This window comes from Pteronotus mesoamericanus, unplaced genomic scaffold (genome assembly GCF_021234165.1).
Source record: "Pteronotus mesoamericanus isolate MK-2021 breed Mesoamerican mustached bat unplaced genomic scaffold, CSHL_Meso_final contig_74, whole genome shotgun sequence".
Taxonomy (NCBI): Eukaryota; Metazoa; Chordata; class Mammalia; order Chiroptera; family Mormoopidae; genus Pteronotus; species Pteronotus mesoamericanus.
The window spans coordinates 40,209,958-40,234,919 of record NW_026555247.1 but is presented as its reverse complement, the minus strand read 5'-3'; the positions used below and the strand labels follow the sequence as shown (position 1 = coordinate 40,234,919).

Below are 24,962 nucleotides of genomic sequence, written 5' to 3'. Positions count from 1 at the left end.
CGCAGGGACTAGATATACTTTAAATTGTTTAAAAATAAATAGTTTCGCAAAAAAATAGTTTAAATGTCTTGCATTAATTTGATAAGTTTACAACTCTGTAATAGTTCTTAATCCAAATAGCTTATAGTGAACACTTAAAATTATATTATTACAGTATACTCAATATCCCATCATATTAGGTGAATGCATCAGAAAAAATGAGTCTTTGTAACAAGGTACAACTTACATTCCACCAAAATTAAGTACCTTTTCCTCTTAAAGTCAAAATACCGTAACAAGGTATCATGGCACTATGCCCTTTCTTGTTCTCAGTTCTGACCCTAAAAAACAAAGAGGAAAAAATGGGGATACTGATCTGTCTGGATGACAAAGCCATTATGTCTGACCTAAAATCTTTACTGTTGTTCGTAAATGGGGGTAAGAGCTAGGAAAACTGAGCGACCAAGGAAGAAATGTCTTAAATTACCTGTTTCATCTGAGGTGGAAACATTTTCTGGATGGGGCTCTCCCCAAATACAACACCGGAGATTCATACAGTGAGTAAACACTACATTTCAAAATAGCTGAAAAGTATTAGGGATATCACACTCCCTCCCCCCCACCAAAAAGACTGAGTCAAAGAGATAAAATAACCACTGATGCCAATTTCCCTAAGACTTAAAAAGAAACAGATAGGAAACGTGTTTTAAAATGGCACTATCTACGGTGGGCAACAAGACCGCCATATATCTGAGATGGTTTCCACATTTTCCTGACGTGGTGTTCCATGATTTCCACAATTTTTCAACTAAGTCACTGGGCTTGCTGTTGGTTTTCTCGGTGGGATGAAGGGTCAAATCTAACATCTCTTAATAGTGATGATGTAAAAGGAAAATATAAATCCCACGTTAAAACAACATTTTCTTTCTATTCAAATCAATTTAAAACTTAATATAAAACTTGAATGTTCCAACAGAATCCAGTCCACTTACAGAAATCAGTTCTACATCAAGTTCACCCAAGAAAATGTTGGCTAAGCTAAAGAAATCACAGACAAAACATTTTAGCAAAGGAAAACAGAGAGAACACAAAAAGTAGCTATCACAAGAAGCTATGACCATCTATTGTTTCTTTAATATTTCTAGTTTCATAGGTCTTTATATGTTATGACAATTTGTACCAGAGCTTAAGGACGGAAAAGGCAACAATTTCTAAACTGGTGGTACATATTACTTTACAATTTTTTAATGTAAGGCCATTTATTAAAAGAGACAAATCACAAGATGAAAATGAAGGCAACAGAAAAGTCCAAATTTTCACAACCAAAGTTAAAAAAAAAAAGAGAGAGAGAACCCAGCACAACTTTAAAAATAATTTAGAAATGAGTGTCATAAAGATATGTTGCAGGTCCGTGTTCCCGTACCCAAGATTACATCAATTCATAATTCTAAATAGATCTTTCTCAAGTATGAGATTAAAAAATCATTTTCAGTGTATGTGTAAATTCTGTGTTTTATCACGTGGGTATGTTTACTCAACACTCTCTTTGAAATGGGCCATTTAAAGAGACGTAACAATTTTCATTCTACAGGTTTCATTCAACTTTACTTAGGGCTGAAGACACATGAAGTGTGCTTTTAATGCATAAAGATCACAGTGGATAGCAGCAAAGGAGGGGGGTGGGGCTAAGGAGAATCTAATCATTCACATTGTGATTATTCTGCACATCGGTGAAAGAGAATTCATACTTCTCAACCTTCAAGACCTCCCTTTGTAAAAAAAACAAAATAAACCCAAGACACCTGGCCAACACTTCCCCACCGGAAAACAAATTGATTACTCTTTTACACATAAAACTGAAATAAGTAATGGCAGCAAAGATTCTGATAGCAATGAACGTCTGTAAACTGTATTTCAATCTCTTTTTCTTCCTCCCAAAGTGCAGGACGCAGGGCTCCCCTCGCTTCAGTAGTGCTTCTCCTGCAAATAGTCCTTCATTTTGTTTGGCAAAGGCAGTTTCTGAATCAGGTCTATCCTGGTGTACTGACGTATGACGAAGCGACACAGGTACTGCAGAGAGCGCACCTGCATGAACCGTGACACCGGATTGGTCAGTCTGACGGGGTAAGTTGCGGACCCAGGCAGCCGAGACCTCGAATAACAAAAAGCTCCGTTTTCCGAGTCCCTGATTGAATGCTCGATTAGGTCCACGATAGACGTGTGTCCTTCCACATCTGGCTGCTCGTAGAAGCTAAACCTGCCGTTGGAGTGTTCGATTCTAGTGTGAAGGGTTTTGCCGTGGGAGCGAAAGCTCAAGCTTAGAAGGTAGCGGTCATCAGAACTATCCCGAACGAGAAAGGAACCGTCGGGCACGTTGGCCAGCTTCCCTTCTGCCTCCCAGCGTGTGATCGGTCCCCAGTACCATCCTTGTTTGGCAAGTTTTTTCAGCTCCTCGGTAAGGCTTGTCACGACCATGGGCCCGCTGCTCTGCACTGAGTCGTAAACTCTGGCCACCCCAGGGGCGGAGTTGGGATCAAAATTCAAATGACAGCGCACACTTTCCGCCACGTGGGCCTCCGTGCCTGTGAGCCCACTGAAGTTCCTTTGGATTGGATTCGTCTGCATAGGAGGTAGCAACGGAGAGAGTGGGGGGACATCGTCATGACTCGCTCTGGGGCTCTGCAGCATCACGCCCGTGGTGCCGATCAGCAAGCCGTTCCCCGACGGGTCCACAAAGATCTCAGGGGCCACCACGAGCTCCTGGTCCCCCTGGTGCTCGTCCTCGGGGAAGGAGCCCCCGCCCCCCGGGGCAGGGACCGCAGAGACCTCCATGGGAGACGACCCGTCCAGACAATAGCTGCGCGGCCCCTCCAAGGGGTACATCCCCTCCTCTAAAGGCACAGTATACTGAATGTAGTCCTGAGGCATAAGTCCGATAACGACAGGCACATGCTCATCAAGGTGAAGGTGCAGGTCCCCGTTGGGAGACTCCGAACTCTTCAGGGGATCCCGCGGCTCTTGGCACACGGGGTCCGACGGCAGGTCGCGAAAATCCTTGCGGACGCCGTTCAGCGCTGGGCTCGGGCTGGAAGAGTGGACCAAGGCCTTGACCCTCACCTCCATTTTGATGCACGTCTCCTCCGAGGTGGTGGGTCTCAGGGGCCACGGCGTCGGGCTGTAGTGATGGCTGCGGAGGGACGTGGACCGGATCGGCCGCTGGGCTCTCACGTCTTTGAAGACCATGGGCGCTGAGGAGGAGGAGAAGGTGTCGTCGTCGGCAGAGCTGCCGGCAGACGCGCCGCCCTTGCCCTTCTGCTTCTGCTTGGCGGACAGCCGCCTTTTCAACGTCCCCATCAGGCTCTCGCTTTTGGATCTGTTCTTGCCCCCCTTGTCGTCCTCAGCGTGGAGGTCGCAGCTGGCCATGTCCTTCCCGTAGCAGCTACCAAACAAGGAATCTTCTTTTCCAAAATCACTGGTGAGGGATGGTTGTTGTACGACCATGAAATCTGTGTCTTCTTTACTTTTATTCAAGTTGAAAGATTTCCGGAAGGTTTTAAGACTAATTTTCTTCATTATGACGAAAAATCGAATCCGAGGGGCTCACTCTCTCTCTGGAACGCTATCCTCGAACATCGGACAGGCAGCATGCAACACTGCATCGGTGTATCTTTCCAGCGTCATGTACCCTCGGGAGCCATTTTCTAAAAAAGAAAATAAAAACAAATGGTTGGAAGAGGTCACGTAGAAAAATTTTTCACAGAACTTTTCTTCTACTCAGTTTCAATCCTTTGGCCTTTGAACAAGGGCACCCAAGTGGGTGCGTAAGAAGGTCGGGCTCCTTAAAGGAGGGATTTTCTTCCGTTTCACCTGGCACAGCAGGGAGGTCAGTGCCTACTGCGTAACCAGCACTTGGCAAATATTTCATAATGCTGAAAGGTCAAACCCTCATCTGCCCACTGCTTCTGAATGACGGGTCAGACTGCGCGTCTTTCCACGTGCTCCTCGACAACACCCGGTCGCGCGGGCGGGGCCCGGCCACCAGCCTGTGTCCCTCAAGCAGCAAACACCCTGAGGAGGTGGGATCACATTGAGCTAGGAGGACAAGCCTAGTGGATTCCTGGGCAACGTATACAGATTTTTAAAAATTTAAACCTCCATAAAACTGAAAGAAAAAATAGCACCCCCCCCTTCTGTGATACATTCTCTGGGAAACGCCCAGCGACACCCCTCCCTCCTGGGAGGTCCACCCCCTCACACCCCGCCCCCCCCGCCCTCCCCCCAACACCCACGCGGCGGGGCGTGCCCGGGGAGCGCAGCTGGAGGGAGGTCACAAAGCATGGTTCCAGAACTATTATGTCTCCCTCTTCTTCTTTTCTTTTCTTTCTTTCTTTTTTATTTTTTATTTTTTGCAATTTTCAAACACAAATTTTTACTTCTCTACCCAGAAATACAACTTCTAAACATTTTTGGCATCCTCGTCCATCATTGAAATGGTACGATTTTGATTCCGTAAAGACTTTCTGACAGTCATTTCAGAGGGAAAAACGCTGGCCTCCTAAGTCCTATTAACTGTATTAACAGGTCCTGGGAATCATTCTGCTTAAATTACACGTTTCCTGCTCTTGGGGGCCATGTTCTGCAGTTTGTGCAACGACTGAAGTACAAGGTCATTACAAGATGATTAGCTTGAACTTGAGCAAAATGCTAACACAGTAAGAGGAAAATTCTGACCTCCCCGCCGGTCAGATTAGCGCCGCCCAGTTCTGTGGTGAAAGACTACAGCTCTGACTTTGACGCCACTCATGGATTCACTGTGCGTTTACTCAATCTCCTACACACGCCGTGCTGTGTGGCGCAGCGCAAGTTAACACAGGGCTGCTGGCCTCATGATCCAGGAGGAGGGAGAGCAATCAATGGGTAAATTATAATACAAACCTGTTAGTAATATAGCAACGTAACACACAGCAGGAGTTGAAAGGAGAGAGAGATCTTACGAACATTTACTTAGTTATAAATCGGATTTGCTTACTATGGGTACAGAATCCGCATGAAAGCATTTACTTTAAAAATCACTCCGATCAGACCACCTCCTAGGGGATCAGCAATATCATCTCTATAAAGGAAGAAGCAAGTTTAGAAAGTCTTACTCTTGTGTCCGACATTTTTGAGCAAGTTGTGGAAATTAAAATACATCTAAATATTGAGAATGCCCAGTTACTTTTGAACATTTTTGAACATGTTGTGTATTAGATGAACTCACTATCCAAGTACCACTACCTTCTACTCAAGCATAAAACTGTAACATTTAAGTTATTGACATATAAGATTTGTTTGACAAAAATAGGGCCGTTCATACCCGATGGCGATTTCTGGTTGTGCTTCCCGGCTGCACCCTGACCCGCTGCGGGACAGGGTGTGGGTAAAGCCTTGGACGCGTCTCGGGTCTCGGCGACCCTCCTGAACTTACAGGCCCCGCAGCTTGCCTGTGTTCTCTCCTCTGACCATCACTGCCATCGCGTCCTCCAAGGAGTCTGGACCTCAGAAAGGTCCGTCTTCAAAGAAAATGCAGTAAGTGGGGGAAGGGCGCACCTGGGAGGCAGCAGAGCCCCAGAGCCTGGTCCTCATGTCGCCATTTCCAGGGAGAGGCCATCTGGGCAGCGCAGACGAAACTAGTGAACAGAGGAGGACTTGACGATTGGTCACTGTGACAGAGACCACAAAGGAGAAGGTCACTGGTGACTACGGGGCTCTTCCTCTAGATTCTAGAACATCTGAGGCCCCCCCAGGCCCCTCGAATGAGCCTGTGTCCAGGCCAATGCCGGAATGATGAGGAGGAGCAAGCTGCGCAAAGGGAAGCCTGGAGTGGCCGGAACAGCCTTCCAGGCTGAGGGGAGGGCCAGGCCGAGGCCCTGAGAGGGGACCAGCCGGCGCAAACACGGAGACGCCCAAGGCGCCTGACGCCTGCGGCATGAATGGGGGGCACATCGCTGTCAAACTCAAGGCATCTGTCTGAGTCTAAGTGCAGTGCGAAGAATCAAAAGGTTTCAAATACCAGTAGGGTCTACTTTACACGTATACTGCCCAGGTTTTGAGCCCCTACATCATCCTCTTTAACACACACCCCCCAGCCTACCAGGAAAGCAACTTTGATGACAGAAAAAACAAAACAAAGCAGAACAACCCAGGGGTCTCGAATTGCCTCACTGTTAAAAAGGACTAACAGTTTCTTAACAAAATGTAAGACATTAAAACAATCACTTGGAATCGTTTGTAGCTCTAGGAGAATACTATCCAATTTTCCCTAGTAGGCCAATAAACCTCTTATATTTTCCTAATGATGGTTTGACTGAAAAAGTTCAAGTTCAACATAGAAGCATTGGAAAGACTCCAACCAGAGCCAGCGGCAGCGAAAGTTTTACTGACATCTAATCCCCATTTCAAGAAATTCGTCATAATGCCTCCGTTTTGCGGCATCATGTTGGTGACGCTACGGACCGTTCAGTTACAATGATCACTGGGCTGAAACCCGACACCTGACCAGAGATGGTCCTAACTGCAGACCCCACCGGAGACCTGGGAGTCGGCGCAGACACAGCGGCAGACACAGCCGAGACAGCGAGACAGCGAGACAGCGGGGCCCCTACGGACCCACCTGGGGCGGGGCGGGGCCGGAGACGCTGGGAGCCGCAGCGGCCAGCCCAGGCGTCAGGACCCACCAGCCGGAAAGCGCTGCAGAGGACGGAAGATGAAGGCCCCGAAAAGTCTTTACAGGGGTCTGTAAGCCCCTAATGCACGGGGCTGCGGGGCCCCACGTGATGTGACGCCCCCGTCCTCACACCCCTGTTCCCGGGCCCTGCCCCGGCCACCTGGACACTCTGGATTCGGCCACGCGCTGCCGTTCAGGCCCTGGTGCCGCAGGTGCTCCCAGCTGCCCCCGACTCCTGCAAGCCAGGGCGTGACTGTCCCCTCTCCGTGGGACCTGCCCGGACCGCGCCGCCCCCGCGGAAGCCGCAACCCTAACCCTCTTACAGGGCAGTGTTATTTTTTTCCAGCGTGCGACAGGACCGTCCCATTTGCTGTGTTCTCTGCCCCCCGCCCCCTGGCATGGAAGGATGCAAGCTTTACAGAAGCAGGGGTTTTGACTGCGGGCCATCCACTGGTGTCTCCCAAGTCCACAGCCTCTGCAAGGGCAGGGGGGCGGGGGGCGGTGGGGCGGTGGTGCGCTTGGTAATCATGAGTAAATGGATCCAGACACACAATTCCAGTCCCAGTCGGGTGCAGCCACAGGACACCCTGACCGCTTCCACCCCCTTCGGTCCCCGCCTGAAGAGACCGTGGATCTCTACTGAGGACGAAGGTACAAAACAAGGCCCTACACGGTCCGTCCAATCTTGACTTGATTTCTGCTCCATTCACATGGAAAGCATTCATGTTCACCATATTCTCTCTCAATACAGATCTGTTTAAGCTACTGGCCCTTTGATTTGAATTTGTTTTTCATCCTCCTCTTTGATTCATTTGTTCCAACTTCAGCGCATCTCTCAACCCCTCAGGAACCACGCACACCCCACTCCTCCTGACGACGTGAACCCCCCGGCACAGGCTCTCAGAAGACGGCTCGCCTCCCCTGCCCAGCACTGTCACCTGGCACGAGGGACCGTGTGCTCAGGCCGGTTGTATCATTATTTGATGCACGCCTGGCATCTCAGCAGACCGCCGTCGACATGAAAGCAGAGAGGATGTCACCTCTTTTCTCCGCACTGTGCCCCAAGCCCCTAGCTCACACCGGGCCCAACGAAGGCGCTCGGCAAACCCGTGCTGAATGGAGAGTGGAGGGGACTGAAGAAGAACACTCTACGGCGACAGGCAGCTCGATGCGGATGCGTCGCACGACTGCTCCCACGGGGCAGGCACGCGTGTCTAAATTACCCTCATGCAATTTGGGGCCATCGGGTCTGCTCCCCACTACTGTATCCATTTCATAGAAAGCAAGAGACTGATAACTACAGTTCAAGTGCTTGGTAATTATCTACTTGACTAATTATTCCTTTTTCAACTATCAATCCACACGCAGCTCAATATTAACATTAAGTAAACAAAATTCAATTCTAGACATTAGAAACTATAAAAAGTTCTATTAGGCCATATGGTCTTTTATCTCTTCCCTTCATTTTTTTAGGCAAAGATTACGCTGGAATTTTTAAGAGTATCTGTTTTTCTGTTTGCACTTCTAAAAATATATGCCATCTCTTTCTAGGGTTACCATCTGTCTCATGCTGCCTAAGGAAACGTTCTGAATCAGTTTTACTGCTTTTCTAATTGTAAAAATTTAAGTTTACACATATACTTGAGAATAATTATAACATTGCAAGGGAAAAGGTTTTAGACATGAATATTTTATACATACGGGCAGAAGATAACATCTTTAAGTAATTTCTCTTTCTTAAAAAATGATGGGACGTGGTCACGCCTAATAAAAAAATTAAAAGACAGCAACGAACTGCTTAACCTTCAACAAATGAAACAGCTTTTTATCGTCATTTCACGAGGGAGGAAACCGGGTCTCAGAAAGATGGACATTTGTCCGATGAGGTTCAACAACTGCCAGTAGCAAACAGCAGATCCAGACCCGGAGCCAGGCTGCTGGCCCCCGAGCTCCTGCAGGTCTCCTGGGACTGGCTGGTCCCCCGCAGTGGCCCCACACTCCCGGGCTCGGGCCCCTCTCTCCTTATAGGTGGGGGAAGACCACGCGAAGCTCTGTCTCCGTGGGTTACACCATCTGACATTTACACTCTTAGAAATGAAAACTGAGATGATGTCAAAACACTCAATTATTGATTCATTTTTAAATGACAATATATGCATTCGTGTTAACATAAATAAGATGTTCATGAAAAAATAAATGCCATTTCTCAAACAATAACACTTCAGTGAGAGAAGCGGCGCTGTTTCACAGCACTGGGCATCTTTTTCTTCTGACTTCAGACGCTGGACTTTCACGCCTTCCTCTGCATCCTGTCTGCTCCAGTATGCAGATGCAATTAAAGTGTAAGAAGAAAGCCCAGCCCCCACAGACAGACGGCTGGAGGCTCCAGGGAGGAGCGTTTTATGTAGCAACCTTACACGTACGGTGGCTATCCTTCCGTGATACTACACCAAAACTCAGCAAGTGACAGTTTCTGAGGTTAGCTGCACTGCGAAATCTGAAACCATCTCACCAATTTTACTCAGGGGATCCTCCTTGTCCTACAGAGATACGGAAAGAGACACTTTGCTCTGAGATAAAGCAATTCCCTCCTGTCCAAATAGTAACTCAAGATGCCAAGGAAACATCTTGAAATGATTTCTCAAGAAAGCTGACAAAATGATAAAACTAACTTTGACAGATAAACCAAAAAAAAAAAAAAAAAAGAGTAAGAAAAATTCTAAAAGACAAGAGAATGAGTGGCATTAGATATTAAAACACACTGTGACAGCTTAAAACTGGAGCAGAAGAGATGACCAGAGAGTCAAGAAATAGACCAAGACACATAAAGAGTATGTGACGAAGAGGACGTGTTAAACTATTGGAGGGAAGAGGGATTATTTAAGAAATGATGATGAGGAGGCTGGATAACCATCAGGGGTTGGGGGAAGAAAAGCTTTTTACTTTATTTCTTACATAAAAATAAAGTCCAGGAGGATCAAATATGCAAATATTAAAAATAAAAGTTTGGAGAAATATTACAATAAAGATCTTGCACTGCAGGAAGCCTTCCTATGCATCACATAAAGCCTCGACTCCATAATGGAAAAGATCGGTAAGTCAAATAAAGCAAAATTTAGAAGTTTCCAGATTCCCAGAAAATGGCATAAAGCTGCAAGATAAACTGGAGGGAAACGGCAAACGCCTGACAAAGGATTAACTTCTGTAATGTAGGCTGTGCGCTAAGAAATCCGCGAGAGGAAGGCACGCACCCCCATCAGCAAATGGGCAAAATACCCCAGTGAACTGTTCACACAAAAAGAACGACAGAGGAAGGAAAGAAGAAAGAAAGGGGGGCAGGAAAAGAAGCAAGAGCAATAAAAGCCAGGGGGAGAGGGCCCACCTAACTCGAGCGACCGATCAGCAGCACCCTGGAAGGTTTCTCAGTTCCCCATCACAAAGGCGGCAAAGGCGCTTGGGGGCAGGCGGTGGCCGGGCCCCTCAGTGCCCCGGAGTAAACGACAGGCTGTCTCGCTGCAGGCGAACTGTATCTCAACCCAAAAAATTCACTGAAAAGGAAACTCAGAACAAAACGAGATACTATCTTTCACCCATGAGCTTGAAAAGTCAAATCAGTAACAATGTTGGCAAGAGTATGGGAAACTGGGCGCTCCTAAGTAACTGTGTAAATGGTAGTTTGTGGAGGATTATTTAAAATGCTTATCAAAATTTTAAATTCACATGCTTTAACCAAGTAATTATGCTGTTAGAAATTTCTCTTTGGGATACATACTCATGCCTAAAACAAGGACATATGGAAAACGATGTTCCTACAACATTAATTACAAAAAAAAAAAAAAAAAAAAAAAAGGCTAATAACACCTGGTCATTTACCTAGTACCCGCATATTGTCGGTAGAAACAGGCCAGTGGCCTCATAGGTGCTGGGCCTTGGCTGAAGCCGTCTCAGTTCGCTGTGTCTCATTTAATCCTCATGCCCCTGAGAATTCAGGCCGGTGCACGCAGAGCACAGCACAGGGGGAGTGCTCTTGTAGAACCAGAAAGCCCAAGTCCACGTATGCCCTGGCCCCACCGTTTAACAGCTGTGCGATCTGGAAATAACAGCATGGATCACATACATTAGTGGGGAGGTTTAAACGTGTGCATCTGTGTGATGTCCTGTAAAAGGCGTCTAGCACATATGAAGCCACACAGGTGCTTGTGGCCAACAGGAAAAGTAACAACAGCCATGTCCCCGCGGCACAGACGGGGAGGCGGAGGCAGAGACGAGGCCTCTTGCCTGGAACCACACAACTGACTCTCCAGAAAGAGCCCACTCAGCTCCTGCACAGGCGTTCGCTGCCTAAGGCACTCAGTGAGGCCGTGGGCTTAACCTCAATGCCTTCCAAGAAACAATAATAATATACATCGAAAATCAGAGGACTAGTTCATGATGTTACAATTTCCGTCACCACAATGCAATATTATACAGATAAAGAAAGAGGTCCAAGACACACACCGGAAGAGACAAGCTACAGAACAGAAGGCAGCGATGACCCTCTGTGTGTATCTATTGATATGCCTGACCATGCAGAGTACATGTCCCCCAGAATATCCAAACACAGTGGCGACCCACGGTGAACAGGAGCGGGGAGAGGGTGGCCCAGCAGTCCCGCGCCTTCTCCATTGGCTCTCGCTGTGACCACGGGGGCTGACTTCACTACGGAGCCCCATCCCACCCATGCGCGGAGCACAGGCGGTCCAGGTACACAGCGCGAGTCTCTGGTGTCTCTGCCCCCAGGAGTCACGGGAAGCAGGACTCCGAACCCCTCGGGGTCAAGGTCCCAGCAGCTCTCTTACTCCTCCCGCCTAAGCCTTCCCAACTTCCCCCGGTCCCTCTCCTCTTCTAACCCACGAGGCGGTCTGCCCGCGGCCGCCTGGCCTCGCCCCATGGGCCTCGCACGCACACGCGGTCCCGGTGTCCCTCTTCGCAGCTCAGACTCATCTAGGGTTCTGCTCCCGTGGGCGCTGGCCCAACGCCTGACGCTGCGCAACCCTGGCGCCCAGGTTACCCCACAGAGCCAGTGGTTTTCATCGTCCACCACAATGCTGGAAATTTCCATTATGTAAGCCCACCTCCTTGCCGCCCTCGCCTGCCTAAATTTTTTCTTTACTCCTCGCCTGAGGATACTGATTTTAGAGGAAGGGGGGAGAGAAAGAGAAATATCGAGCCATTGCCTCAGTTGCCTCCCCTACGCGCCCGGACCGGGGATCAAACCCGCAACATTTGGGTGCAGCAGACGGGGCTCCAACCCGCTGAGCCGCCGGCCACGGCGCACGCCTGCCGTTTTATCACGCCAGGTCGCATCCTAGTCTTGAAACTGATGAAACGCTGCCTTCCCTTGAAAAGTAGAAGGAGGCAGGTGCAAGCCACAGTCAAACCGCAGGGATGAAAAACCCAGTCCTTCACCCGAGGACCTTAGCTCCAGGGCAGAGGACACGCAGGCAAACCCTTGCGGAGGATATGGGAAGGCTGCAGGAGAAACGCGGCTACGACGGCACCGTCCTTGAGAGAGGTGCCCCCCTCATGCCAGGAGGAGGAGGGGCGCTTTCCCGTCACCCTGCTCTGCCTTTGCCGCTGCCACCGCCACCACCCAGTCAAAGTTTACCGTGTGCGAACCAAAATTTGTGCACGAAATCTTCTTGAACCCTCCCAAGAACTCTATTTGGAAGGCACTAAACGTTAGAAAGTTCAACGACTGGCCCAAAGACGCAGAGGAAGCCGCCACGAAACGGGCGCAAGTGCTGACCCCTTTGGAACCAGTCGGAAGCCAGCATCGTGTCCGACTGCGTGAGCCCGGGGCGCGGCTTGGAGACAGAGCCCGGCTCCGGAGCCGTGCCGCCTAAGCTCAGACCACAGCTGCCGTTCCCCACGAACCTCGGGCATCCACGCCTCGGCTCCCTCATCTGAGCACGGTTAGAAGAAAGTACGGACGCAGGGGCATTCGCTTCTGGAGTGACCGAACGAAGCGGCTGGCAAACCGTCTCTGCAAAACCCAACCCAACAGTGAGTGGGCCAACCTGTCCAAAGCAACCACTTCAGCAGTTTGGAGACAAACAGCCTCAACTGAGGAACTTGCCGATGAAAACCACTCAACTTTGGGATTGACTAAGATCCCAAATTTTTGTCCTCCAAAACGCATCACTCAAAGACATGCCACGGAAAGGGAGGAAATATCTGCAGAGCATGTATCCGATCAAGATAAAGGACTTGTACCCAGGACACACAGGTTAAGGCAATAACCCGGTTTTTAAACGGTCAAGAGACTGGAATAGACCTTTTACTGAAGAAGACAAACTAATGAGTAATAACCACATGTGCTGTTATCGTACAGGTCACCGGTCACTGGGAAATAAAAAGCACAGTGAGATGCCACCACAAGCCCAGGGGAAGGCTCACACAGCGCTGACGGGGTGTCAAATGAGTTGGCTTTTAATCAACTTTTTTCTTTTGATGACTCCTCTGAGAAAAACCATGTAAATGCATGGCTAAATATATACAACAAAAAGATTTATGATCTGGCAGGTACACTGCACACCCTTAAATCATTCCCCACCAGTTCCCACAGATCACCTCCTATTTTCCCTGCAGCTCTAGAGTACGTCTGTCCTGACTTTTTAAATTTTTGTGTGGTGCCTTAAAGGATGGAAGGTCCTCATTTTATTTCAGTCAAATCTGTCAATCTTCCTCTACTGCCTGTCCCACGATTATCTTAATAAATCCCCTGACACTTGAAAGCATCAGATTCTCCTGTATTTCCTATAAAAGTACTGAAGTTCTACTTTCCAAATGTAAGGGCTTAATTTATCTAGTACTGCTTTGTGTGTAAGGCAGAGAATAATACGCATTTTTCCCCATAAATAATCAATTGGCTCAACACATTCCCAGAAAAACACTGACCCTCATAAGAATCAAAGACATGCAATTAACAGTAATGATTTTTCACAAGTCTGGTCAGCAAAGAGTTATCTAAATAATGACACTGATTATATGAAGATGTCTTAATATAGTTGTGAAAAATATAACTTGGCTACATGCAGTTTTAAAAATAGTCATACTCTGTGACCCGATGCTGTTATTTTCATAAATCTTAAAGAAATAATATGAAATCAAACCATAATAACCCCTGCGTTAGTATATATAAAAAATACATTTAAATCTTAAAAATTCTAATTTCCAATAGATGAGAACTATAAACAAAGTTCTGGTGCATCTACATAATGGGGCTTCAGGGAACCACTAACACTGATATTTACACAGAGTTATAAATAACATGGGAGAGAAGTTCACATTGTTCGTTGGTTAAATGCAAAAGCACAGGAAACAAAATCGTATGTAAAGCGTGGACTTGATTATGTAGAAAGAATAGGGAGGAAAACAGGACCAGTAGGAAACACAGCAAAACTGTCAACTGATCGCAGGAGTCTTTGTAAATGTTATTTTCAAAATAAGAATAAAGCACGTGAGCTTGTTTGTTCTTCTTTAAAAGGAAACGATTGAGTACGTCCACCAGGTTAAAGCAAAATGCAAGGTCTTTTCTTGGCTTTCAGTTAATTATGATAGCGAAACACAGCCATAAATCAGTAGATAAAAATAACTGTATTATTTTTGTTTTATTAAACCTGGGCAGCCTCCTCACCCTTCCAAAACCAGCTCTTTGCAGACTGAACATTTTGCTGGGCGTCTGTGTAACTGGGGACCAGCCTGACACGTCCGAAGTCTAAAACATGAGAGTCACACCTCCCATTTTTCAGCAACCCTTTGCCCTCTTTGCTCAGCCTATTTTCCACAATTAATCATAATCTGTCCCCAGTGCAGACCCCCAACTCCCTTGCCCCATCCTCGCTCTGAAAACCTCTCTTGGCAAAACCACAGCATTGGTTAAGCCCGACTCTGCCCAGACCACGCCCGCACCCTCAGAGGGGGACGCGGCTGGAGAAGCCCAGGCCCCCTCTGACCGGTCTCACTTCAGAGCCACGGCCATGAGCTTCAGGGGGAACCTCCGCGCTGCCTGGAAATCAGCCCGCATCTTCCTGGTCTGTCCCCTCTCTCACTGTTCTGGGGGACCATTCCACATGCCAGTGACACTCCCCACCTTCGATCTCAGGGGATGGCCCAGCTTCCTGTTTCACGGAGAAAATGAGCATCACAGAAAAGCCTTGAACTCCAGCATCATCCCTGCCGACCCGGCCACACGGGTTCCCATACACCCCTCCCTCCTGTTACTGCGCAGGTGAACACACCTGTCTACAGGCCCCTCCACCGGCACCCAGGACCCCCTTCCCCGTCCAACCCCCCCACTCTCCGGGACCCCTCCTGAGAACGTCGCTCCGCACAGGCATAAGCGAACCGGTCCCGACCCCACTTTCCCCACCAGCTGTGGGCACAGAAAGAGCGTCCGTTTCTCAGCGCCCGCAGCAGACACGGTGGAAAAGCAGGCACCGCCGAGGCCCTTCCAGCCCCGTCCCCCAGCCCCAGGTTCTCACCAGCCGCCCCAGAGAGCCCCTCCCCCACCGCCGCTCCACAGAACGGCCCCTTAACGACAGCCACGCTGCGAACCCGGCCTCAGCTCTCGGTCCTCGTCTCGGGGCGCTATCAGCAGCACCCGACGTGCGGGTCACGCCCCGGCGGCCTGCAGTCTCCTCTCCGTCTTGGAGCTCCCAGCGCGCATCCTCGGTCATTTCTTCCCCACCCACACGCGGGCCCTCAGTGACTTTGCTCGTCCCGTGCCTTAAATAACACCGAGGCGCCATCCACTCCCAAATCTCCCTCTCTGGGCCCCGGTCCCCCTCAGCTCCCTTCCGGGCGCACTCCCTGACCCCCGCCCCCACTGCCTTAGGGACCGCGGTGCCTCCGAGCAGAGAAGGAGGCCCAGGACCCGCGGCCCGCCCACCCCTGCTCTGCGCCCACCCCTGCTCTGCTCGCTGCCTTTCCCACTCGGGCTGCGCCATGGTCCAGCTGCTCAGACCAAAGCGGCTGGAGTGGCCCGTGGCCCCTGACTTTCTCGCACACCCCGCGTTCAGCAGGTCACGAAACCCCCGCCTCAGCCGTCTTCACCGGACACGCAGAAGCCCATCACTTCCCACCACGCCCGCGCTGGTCCGGACGGGGTCCCACCGCTTGGCATCACGGCACCGGCACCAGCCTCCGCGGTGTCCTCCTTGCTTGCTCCGGCGTCGGTCCCCAACCTTCCCCACTCAGCGTGGCACTGGTGCTTGGGGAGGTGGCACAAATGCTGACCCCCCGCCACTGACAGTGTATCCTGGAAAAAGTCCTTTATCCCTGGCCCCGGAGCCCCCGCCTTCCGTTTCAGGCTGCCTGGTCAGTTTGCCCAGAGGGTAAAATCTCCTACTCTTGCCATTCTTCAGAACCACATGCAAATAAACACAACAGAAACAAACGTAGCCAACACTCTGCCTTCTCTTCGAGCCTCTAGGTCTTACCGCCAGGAGCTTTATTCTAAAAAACTATGAATACTTGCATGGCTGTAAAGGTGGGTGAAGAAATTGAAAGATAACCAAGTTAAGAAAAATGGACTTAAAGCTGTCATATAATATAAAAGTTAATACATTAAGAGTGAATGTATAATTATGGCAGAAGCTCTGATAAATCTTCCAGCGATCCACTCCCACTTTGCAGGCAACTGCCATAAAATTATAGGGCGGCACTAAGTTTGCTGTGGACACGGAGCAAACCTTCCAAGTCTCAGTTTTCCCAGGGAAACGGGTTCATCTCTGAACCACACCCGCTCTAACAGCATCTGACTCAGCGAAGGCGAAGCACGCAGGCACTCAGGCACTAAGCTTGAGGAGGGCTTTTACCTGCACGTTTCTAAGCATCTTCTCCTGCAACTGTGTTCAGGCATTCCTACTGAACTGGATAGGAAATATGAATATTAAGTTGAATACGAAATCATTTAAAATATTAATAGCCCTGGCATATAAGAATTAGTTAATGAAACAAACTCACTCCTTAACTTTCGAATTTGAGCTTTAACATGTTGGATTTTAAAAAGGTAGTACACTTATATAACAGTTCGTCCCTGTCTTTATATATGCGCATACTGAATTTTCGCAGACATATTTTTACACCTTTCTAAGCACTCGCCAAGGTTTCGGCTGAAAGCATAGCAGGTTCCCTAAACCATCTCACCACTCCGACAGCTGATGGCGAAGAATGAGCTCATTGTTTAAACCACCGGGTAGGTAATATCCTTGGAGAATTTCTGACAAACACTGACAGATAAGTAGGCCCCAAAGATCTGTCTGTTTTTGTTTTCATTCTGTGGCAAAGCTGCTGACCAGATAGTACAATGACAAAGTTCTTTCATTACTTTTCATTCCTCAAAATTTAAGGTTATTCATTTATACACAAAATGTCTTCACTGTATTGAACTACTAAAGCAAAAAAATTTAACTCCTAAGGGCAACATGCACATAAAAATAACTAACAGCCTGTAGATCTTAACACAAAAGCTCCAATTAAAAAAGCAATCCATCAACTATTCAAATGCTTTTGCATAGAATACATGAGTTTTTTGTGGACCTTGCATGCAAGAATGTGAGCTTCCAGTTAAAATAATCATTCCACATTTTCTGGAAGTACACTGAGATTAGGAAGAGCAGATTTGGGACACAAAAAGTAATCCCCATGAGATTTACTAAGTGTAGGTTAAGAGCAAATGTAAACCTCATTCACTGACCTTCAGAGATAAAGGGGGCCCTGAAGAGCAATAATTACTCAAATTAATACAGCCCTAGAAAGCAAATAATATAAAAATCTCACAAAACAGAAAACATTATACACATTGTAAAATGATAACAGTCAAATGTAATCATTTATCATAAGCTGCCAAACATGGGATCTCTTAATTTTTAAAATGATCCAACTTAAAATAGCGTGGCCTGCCCACTACCGATGAAGTTACCAGAGCTCAGTGAGGTGTCTTCAGGCAGCACTGACCTGACCTTTGTTTAAAGAGAAATTAGGTGTGAGCTTCCCCCAAGGTAAAAGGCTCGAATATTAACTGATGCTAGGAAAACAAACACAAACTATTAAAAAGAACAAAAAAAAAACTTTAAATGAACTTAAATACTTCTTTATCTCCACTATTCCCCCTCCCCGCCAAGAAACACAAGGACAATGAGAAATGAAAAACAGATGACAAGAGTGTGAACTGGCTTAGAGAAAAGTGAAGGAAACTGAGATCTAAGTCTCCTGGGAGGGAAAGCAAGAAAAAAACACACCTATGAAAAGATATCACAAATCCAAAACAAGAGTCATATGCTATTTATTTTGAAAAGTGAGGAGAGAAGAGCTAGAAAACAACAACTCCTACAGCCAATATTAAAATTCAAAAGAAGAAAAATTGAGAAAATTCCCCCCCCCCACACACACAAAAAGCTGATTTTTAAAAACTGAGGGGGAAAAAAGCTAAACAAAATTAATATATCAATTCAGGATATCCAACATGCGACATAGAGCTTCAGTCAGGAAAAGAAAAAAATTCAAGGGGAAGAATTATAAAAGAAATGTTAAACATTTTTCCCCAAACCAAAGAATACAAGTTTACAGCGTCCTTACAAGTCTAAGGACCCATGGGATGCTCAGTACATCCAAAAAAGAACAAACTATAATCAGGCGCATCACAGTAACATTTTAGAATTTCAGAGATAATACGAAGGTACTATAGGGCATCCAGAAAGAGAAAAAAATTACATCCAAATGAGAGGGACGCGATGACAACTGACCCAGCGCAAGCGCTGGAGGCCGGCGGGGCCGCGCCGTGGAAATTCCTGGAAATTCCGAGAGAGATCTGACCTTCTGCGTGCACACGCTCTCAGCCCGGGGCTGCGTGCGCTCCCGCGTCTCTCGGCGTCCTGGCGGGGGCCCACGACTGGCTCTGGACAAGGGACGGTGGGCAAACATCTCAGTGCCAGCCCGTGACCTGTCTGCCAGCTCTCCCCGCACCTGCTGTGATGGCCCGAGCCATGGGGGACCAGAGGGGGACACCGGTGAAAGCAGGCTGGTCCCAAAGACGAGGCCGGAGGAGCCCAGGCCCGCAGCGGACGCGGGGAAGGCGACAAACACGCCTTTACCGGCTGCGCTGAGATTTCCGAGTTAGGCTGTCACTGACTGAAACAGCAGCCTAGGAAACGATACGCAGTCGGGCTATAAATCAAGTGTCTAGAACATAGATATTTTCTGATATGCAAGGTGTCCAACACTCACACACCGCCCTCCCCCGCGCCCCCACTCTACCACCATCCCCTGTCCGGGAAGTCACTAGGAGGATGGGCTCCATCAAACCAAGGAAGTAACAAAGAAATGAAAACCAGGCAACCCCACGTGGGAAAGGGGAGAAAAGAACTCTAGGTGGACGCACGGCTCCGGTGGGATTCAGCCGGTTGGAGGTAACGGCCCTGTTGTCTCTGGCCCTTCCCAACCAAATACAGGTCACCCTCCAAGAGCCAGCTCTGCTGTGACATCCTCCATGAAGACACAAATGCAAATAATTCCCTTGCTCCTAGGAGCCAATAAAACATCCTGCCTCAGTGGCGCGAAGGGCCACAAACACCAGACTCCACCACGGAACCCGCCGTTCGCTGCCCTCCTCATCTGGGTAAGAGCGAAGCCGGTCAACAACCAGGAGCCTCCTTCTAATCCTGCGATGCAGGAATTCTGCCAATGTGCCAACCCCCTAACACTCTAACACAACTCCGTAGAAGCTTACGTAAACGGAGTCTGTGGTATTTGGTAATAATGTTATTCTCTAAGTCTGTGTGTGTGTGTGTGTGTGTGTGTGTTCACCTTAAAAAAATGTCAACAAAAAATGACTACTGGAAAAAGGATGATATTTCCTTCAAAACCAGAATTACGTGACAAACCTACAGGTAAGAATTCATCTTACACTACAAGATGCATCCTACTTACTTTGACTGTGTGGCACGTCCTGGTGTGGCCAGAACAACGGCTCCCGCGACCAGCACAGCCGGAGCAGCAGCAGGTAAGAGGCTGCCGGGGGCGCCCGGTGCGTACGCCTCATCTACACAGCTCTAGAGAATAATGTTAAACTCTTAAAATTGTTTTTGATGAAAATCTAATAGGAACCATATATTCCTCTGCCTTCAGGGAGGGGGGAAATACTTTAAACACAAGTGTGCATATTAAATATAATCTCCTCCTGCCCCCGACCTGCTGAACGTAGCAGGTGGCTCTTTAGGAAGCCACGTTTACCTGCTGGAGAACTTCAGGATGGCATGGTGACGCCTTCGGGGTTCAGTGACACTCAGACACCCGCCTGTCTCCCGGGCCTTCAGAGCTTCGGTCTGGTCTTCTTTCTTCTCTTTCTGTCTTTTCTACTCAACAGTCTGTTCCCAGGGACAAGGGGGCAGCCACCGCTCCCCAGACATAGTCTCCGAGTGGGATGCCCTTTTGATAATTAAAAAAACAAAAATTTCAGTGTGACAGCTGTTAGGAACGATAAAATATATTGAAACAGGACGAAAACCAGCATGGGGCCTTGTCGGAGGCCACAGGCAGGACCTCTCGTGTTCCCGGTCCCTCAGCTCACCGCCGTGACCCAGGGCCAACCCGGTGGCTGCTCCTGCCGCGAGTACAGCCAAGGCGGCTGGCCTCCCGCTCTCTCCTCCCATGTCCACCTCGCCCATCCCCCACACAGGGCCTCCTTAACCAGAGAAACCAAGTCTTCCACAGACGCTGAGCCAAAACAAGAACACTCCCGTGAACCAATATACCGTTAACCAGTATCTTTTAAACTAACTGGGGCTATCAGTACAGGCTATATGCCCGGCACTAAACTCACGCATCTACCGGCAGTATCTCAGTTAATGTTCACGCCAAGGCTGAGAGAGGCACAATTTTCCAGATAAGGCAAATAAGACACGGTTTAGTTCAACAACCTGCCCTGCGAATTTCTGTAGAACCAGGCAGAAATCTTGTAAGCCATGGCAGAGCTTGGATTTTAGTGTAAACAAATTATTCTCACAATAGCAGTGTCAAATAGAGGGCCACCCCCTCTTTGGCCCATGTGAGCAAGAAACTCAGAGGGGATATAAGAGGCGTTCAAGGTCTAGTCACGTATACTCTTTTAAAGATCTAATACCTCCAATGTGTCCTCTGAGTGCAAAGTGAAAAATGAAATCGTTAATGACTTTATCTGTACATCCACTTGCGAAATATCAACAAGACCCACAGCCACCTGAAAACACCTGTTCCAACTAAGTAAAATTTGATGTTTGTGTGCATTGTCAAAAAAGACACTGAGTTTAAAGTAAAATGTGCCCTCAGTCCTAAAGCTTTCGCTACTTCTTGTGCTATACAGCATAATAAATTAACCATCAAACGAAGGCCAATTTCACCGTCGGTCCAACGGAACTCACGTCTTCCCACTGCTATTTCTAGTTTACTACCTAGACAACTGTTTTGGGCAACCCAGTCACACACACAGGGTTGCCCTTCCTGTGCAAATATGCTAGTATTTCTAATATATTTATAATATATTTTAATACATTTACAATATTAATATTATTAGTATTATAAATGCCTCCCCTGTAAAAGGAGTCATTTTTCAGAAGTACTCCAGGCCCGCAGGTGCACCGCCGCCAAAACTGGAGGGGCGAGCGACGAGGACAGAGAACTGAAACAGGCAACCTTCACTTCCCGTAAAAGATGCGACAACAAGCAAGAACCAGCACACGGTGACCTTGGCTCTGGGTCATGCACCTATTTACCCTTGTGAAGTATTAAAGGGACACATACACACCCATCAGCTATGGCAGATTGGAAATAACTAAAGGCCATACGTCAGCATAGTTGTGTGCTAACCCATTTCACACGCCTGCCTATTTCTGAGAGAAAGCCACAAACTTGGAAACAGATGGAACATCTCCTTTTCTCAGGGCACAGTACAACTTTTAAAGAAGATTGCACAATGACTTCCATGAGCAAAATAAAAGGTACTTAACCACCAGTAACACCGAAGTTTCCTGACCATTGACCACAATGTTTCTATTAGTAACATTGTTTCTACTGGTAACATTGCTAGTTACTACTGGTAACACAAAAGTTTCCCGGGAACTGACCAAGCCCCCTGCTTACCTGTGAGGAGTGAAGGTACATAACAAGACAGTCTTAAGACACTTGCTTCTGTCCCCTAAAAACAGGGCCATGAAAGAGACTCTCAGGGCCCTGGGCCGGGGGGGTGAGCCGCACCTGGTGGGGACAGGGGCGCTCTTCATCCCAGGTCAGACACAGCCCAGTTCGGGGAGGCGGGGGTCCAGGTTGCAGGCGCCCAGCCCCCTTCTCAGCCACGCCCCGCAAGTTGCTGCCTAGGGAGGGCAGGAAGCCCAGGGGTGTGCCCCTGGAAAAGGGGGACAGTCCTGTTTAAGGCCCACCAGCCTTTCCACCGAAAGAAGGAAAAGGCGCCTTGGCAGGGCGGCTCAGTTGGCTGGAACGTCATCCCGGAGATTGAAAGGTTGAGGGTTCAGTTCCCAGTCAGCGCACATACCCGGGTTGTGGGTCTGATCCCCGGTCAGGGCACATGGGAGAGGCAACCAACTGACGTTTCTCTCCCCTCTGCCCCCTTCTCTAAAAGCAATGAAAAAGTGGCCTCAGGTGAGAGCTAAATTAGTAAATACAAAGACAGGGACAGGAGCAGCGTACTTCCCACCAAATCAGAAGATATTTAAGGATCATAATAAAGAGGAAAAGTGTTTCAAAGAGATGCTGAAGGGAGCCCTAAAAAGGACTGTCGGGTGAATAACCAGACTGCCCCTCCTCACAGAGCCGGCTCCCCCGAATGCAACCAGGGAAGATGGGGCGGTGCTGGAACCTGAGGGCCAGAGCGACTCCCCACCTCGCCACCAGAGCGCCTGGTCACAGCAGGGAGGCGAAACCTGAAGCGAAACCTGAACCGGGGGAGAGATGTATCACAGGCTACTTTCGTTCGGGGGCTTTACCAGTGAAACTTGGTCAACCGTGCCGTTCATGTGTTCAAATAACTCCTGACTGTCCACAGTACTAAATAGGCCACTTAAAATTCATTCATTCAAGTAAGAGGGGCATTTTTCACGTCGCGGTATTTGCTGGGTTAAGAAAAAAGACGAGAGATGTGCATGCCTCCTAGGGTTGAGAACACCCCACAGATTTCATCTCGCAGGACAGGGCAGTTCACGTTTGTTCGATTACAAATATGTTTTCATTTCAAGGAAGCCGTTCAACTTAGGAACGTGTTTGGAACCGTTCTGTCTCATTCACAGTATCGCGGGGATGCACGCTGCGTGGTCCAGGCAAGACGGTCCAGGAACATTTCTGGCACTGAATTCAACGTGATGCATTTCCTTCCCGGAAGCCTGCGTCCTACCGCGTGTTCCCACCTGGCCCTAAATTCCAGAAAGTGGGGATGGAACCCTGAACCCCTCATTCGGACTCCACGTGACCTTAGCACACAGACCCCCGCACGCACTCCAAGTTTCGTGCCAGGACCCGCACTGAGAAATGTCAACAGTCCTGCTCCACCAGGAGCCACCAGGGCGTCCCTGAAGTTGCCAACTCCTGGAGCAAACTGGAGATCGCGGCCTGCCTCGGTACCAGGGGCGTTTGCTAGACCCCCCGCCCCCCTCCCCGCAGCCCTGAGAGTGAATTCACGCGGCAGGCACCCCCGCGAAGAGTCGCCCGGGGCCCGGCCGCCGCCACCCCGCCTGGGCCGCGCCGACTCCGGCCCCCGGCCGCGAGCGCTGGGGTCCGAGCGGGCCGAGCGCGGGAGTGGAGCGCGCAGGCCCCGCGCCGCCGCCCCAGGCCAGGCCGAGCCCCGGCCTCTCCCCGGCGGCTGCGGGCCACAAAGGCGGAGGCCCAGGCCGGCGCGCGGCGGCCCGGGAGGCCGAGGGTCAGGCGGGCGGCGGCGGAAGCAGGCCTCGGCCCTCCCCGCCGGCTCCCCGGACGCCGCTCCCCGCCCGCCGGCCCGCCGAGGAGGCGCAGGGCCTCGCGCCGCCGGGCCCCCGGGCTGCACCGGCCGCCTCCCCGGTCCCGGCCCCGCGCCCGGCCCCGCCGCCCCAAGGAGACGCGCCCCGCGGCCGGCCGCCCGGCCGCCCGGCCGCCCAGGAGGGAGCAGACGCCCAGCCCGGCCCCGACCCGGCCCCGACCCGGCCCGGCAGAGCTCACCGGCGGCGGCCGCTCCGCTTCCTCGCCCAGCGCCGGCGCGACTGCGGCGCTCGGCCCGCCTCCCCGCAGCTCCTCCTCCCGCCGCCTTCCTCCTCTTCTCCCTCCTCCTCCTCCTCCTCCGAGCGGGCCGCCCCGCGCCCACAGCTCGGCCCGCGGCGCAGGCGGGCGTCCGGCGCGGGGACCCGGGCGCGCGGGGGCGGGGTCGCGGCGGGCTGGGGGGCGGCGCGCGGGGGCCGGGGCGGGGGCGCGCGGGGTGCGCAGGGGTTAGGATCCCGGGGGGAAGCGGTGCGGTGTGTGCGGCGGGGCCCCAGGACAGCCCCGCACCGCTGCGGGGTCCATCCCCGCCCCCCCCGCACTCCCCCTGGAGGCGGCGCCCCCCATCGCAGCCCGCCCCCCGCGCCGCCGGGGTAGGGACAGTCCTCTGTCCTCTGGCGTCGCCACCGCGCTGGCCCCCCCGGGACCAAGGCTCGCTCACCTGTAGCCGCGACCCGGGCCTGTCCCCGCGGGGAGGGGAGACCCGGGCAGCAGGGCCGCGGCCGGGAGGCCGTTCCCACACCCCCTCTGGCTGAACCGTGAACTCGGCTCGTTGGAGAAAACTTCGTCCGTGCTCCACGCCGCCCGCTCCGCCGCGCAGCCCTTCTCGGCGGGCGGGCGCGTTCGCTCCGGTGCGGCCGCTGAATTCCGAGGGACTGTGACTCCCGTCACTTGACTCGTTTCTTTGGAAACTGGCCGAATGGTCTACCGATGTGTGGCAATAGCAGCAGCACGTTGGATTTCTGTCGATGGGAATCAACGGGAAAATGTCTGTCTTCTCTCTTGAACAAAAGCGATTACAGACAAGTATCCTGAAAATCTAGCTTGAGTTGTTTTATCGTTGACTTTAAAAGTTGCGTGTCTGGAGTAAGCAGGGTCCTTCTAAAAAGGAAGCAAATAGGCGAGGGGGGAAGTTCTTGAAGTCGTTCGCGTGTGAATTTATATCTGAATCATACCTCAATAAACTGCTATTTAAGAAGAGTGCCAGTAATCTGAGTTCCTATAAAAAATATCTGATATACAA

At 50.1% G+C, this 24,962-nt stretch overlaps 1 protein-coding gene across 4 annotated transcripts; it reads right to left on the bottom strand.

The window, feature by feature from the left end:
- Window positions 1–331: 331 nt before the first annotated feature.
- On the bottom strand, window positions 332–24,536 carry SOCS6 (suppressor of cytokine signaling 6). Of its 4 annotated transcripts, none has more exons than XM_054583781.1 (3): window positions 24,381–24,536; window positions 19,961–20,155; window positions 332–3,680 (listed from the first exon to the last, which is right to left on the bottom strand). In XM_054583781.1, exon 3 carries the CDS (start codon window positions 3,550–3,552, stop codon window positions 1,945–1,947), a length of 1,608 nt encoding a protein of 535 aa, XP_054439756.1. In that variant the 5' UTR covers window positions 3,553–3,680; window positions 19,961–20,155; window positions 24,381–24,536; the 3' UTR covers window positions 332–1,944. The 4 variants fall into 4 exon arrangements, with proteins under 4 accessions (XP_054439756.1, XP_054439755.1, XP_054439757.1 ...); XM_054583780.1 differs by lacking the exon at window positions 24,381–24,536 and adding an exon at window positions 23,906–23,982; XM_054583782.1 differs by lacking the exon at window positions 24,381–24,536 and adding an exon at window positions 21,845–21,871.
- Between the last annotated feature and the right edge of the window lie 426 nt (window positions 24,537–24,962).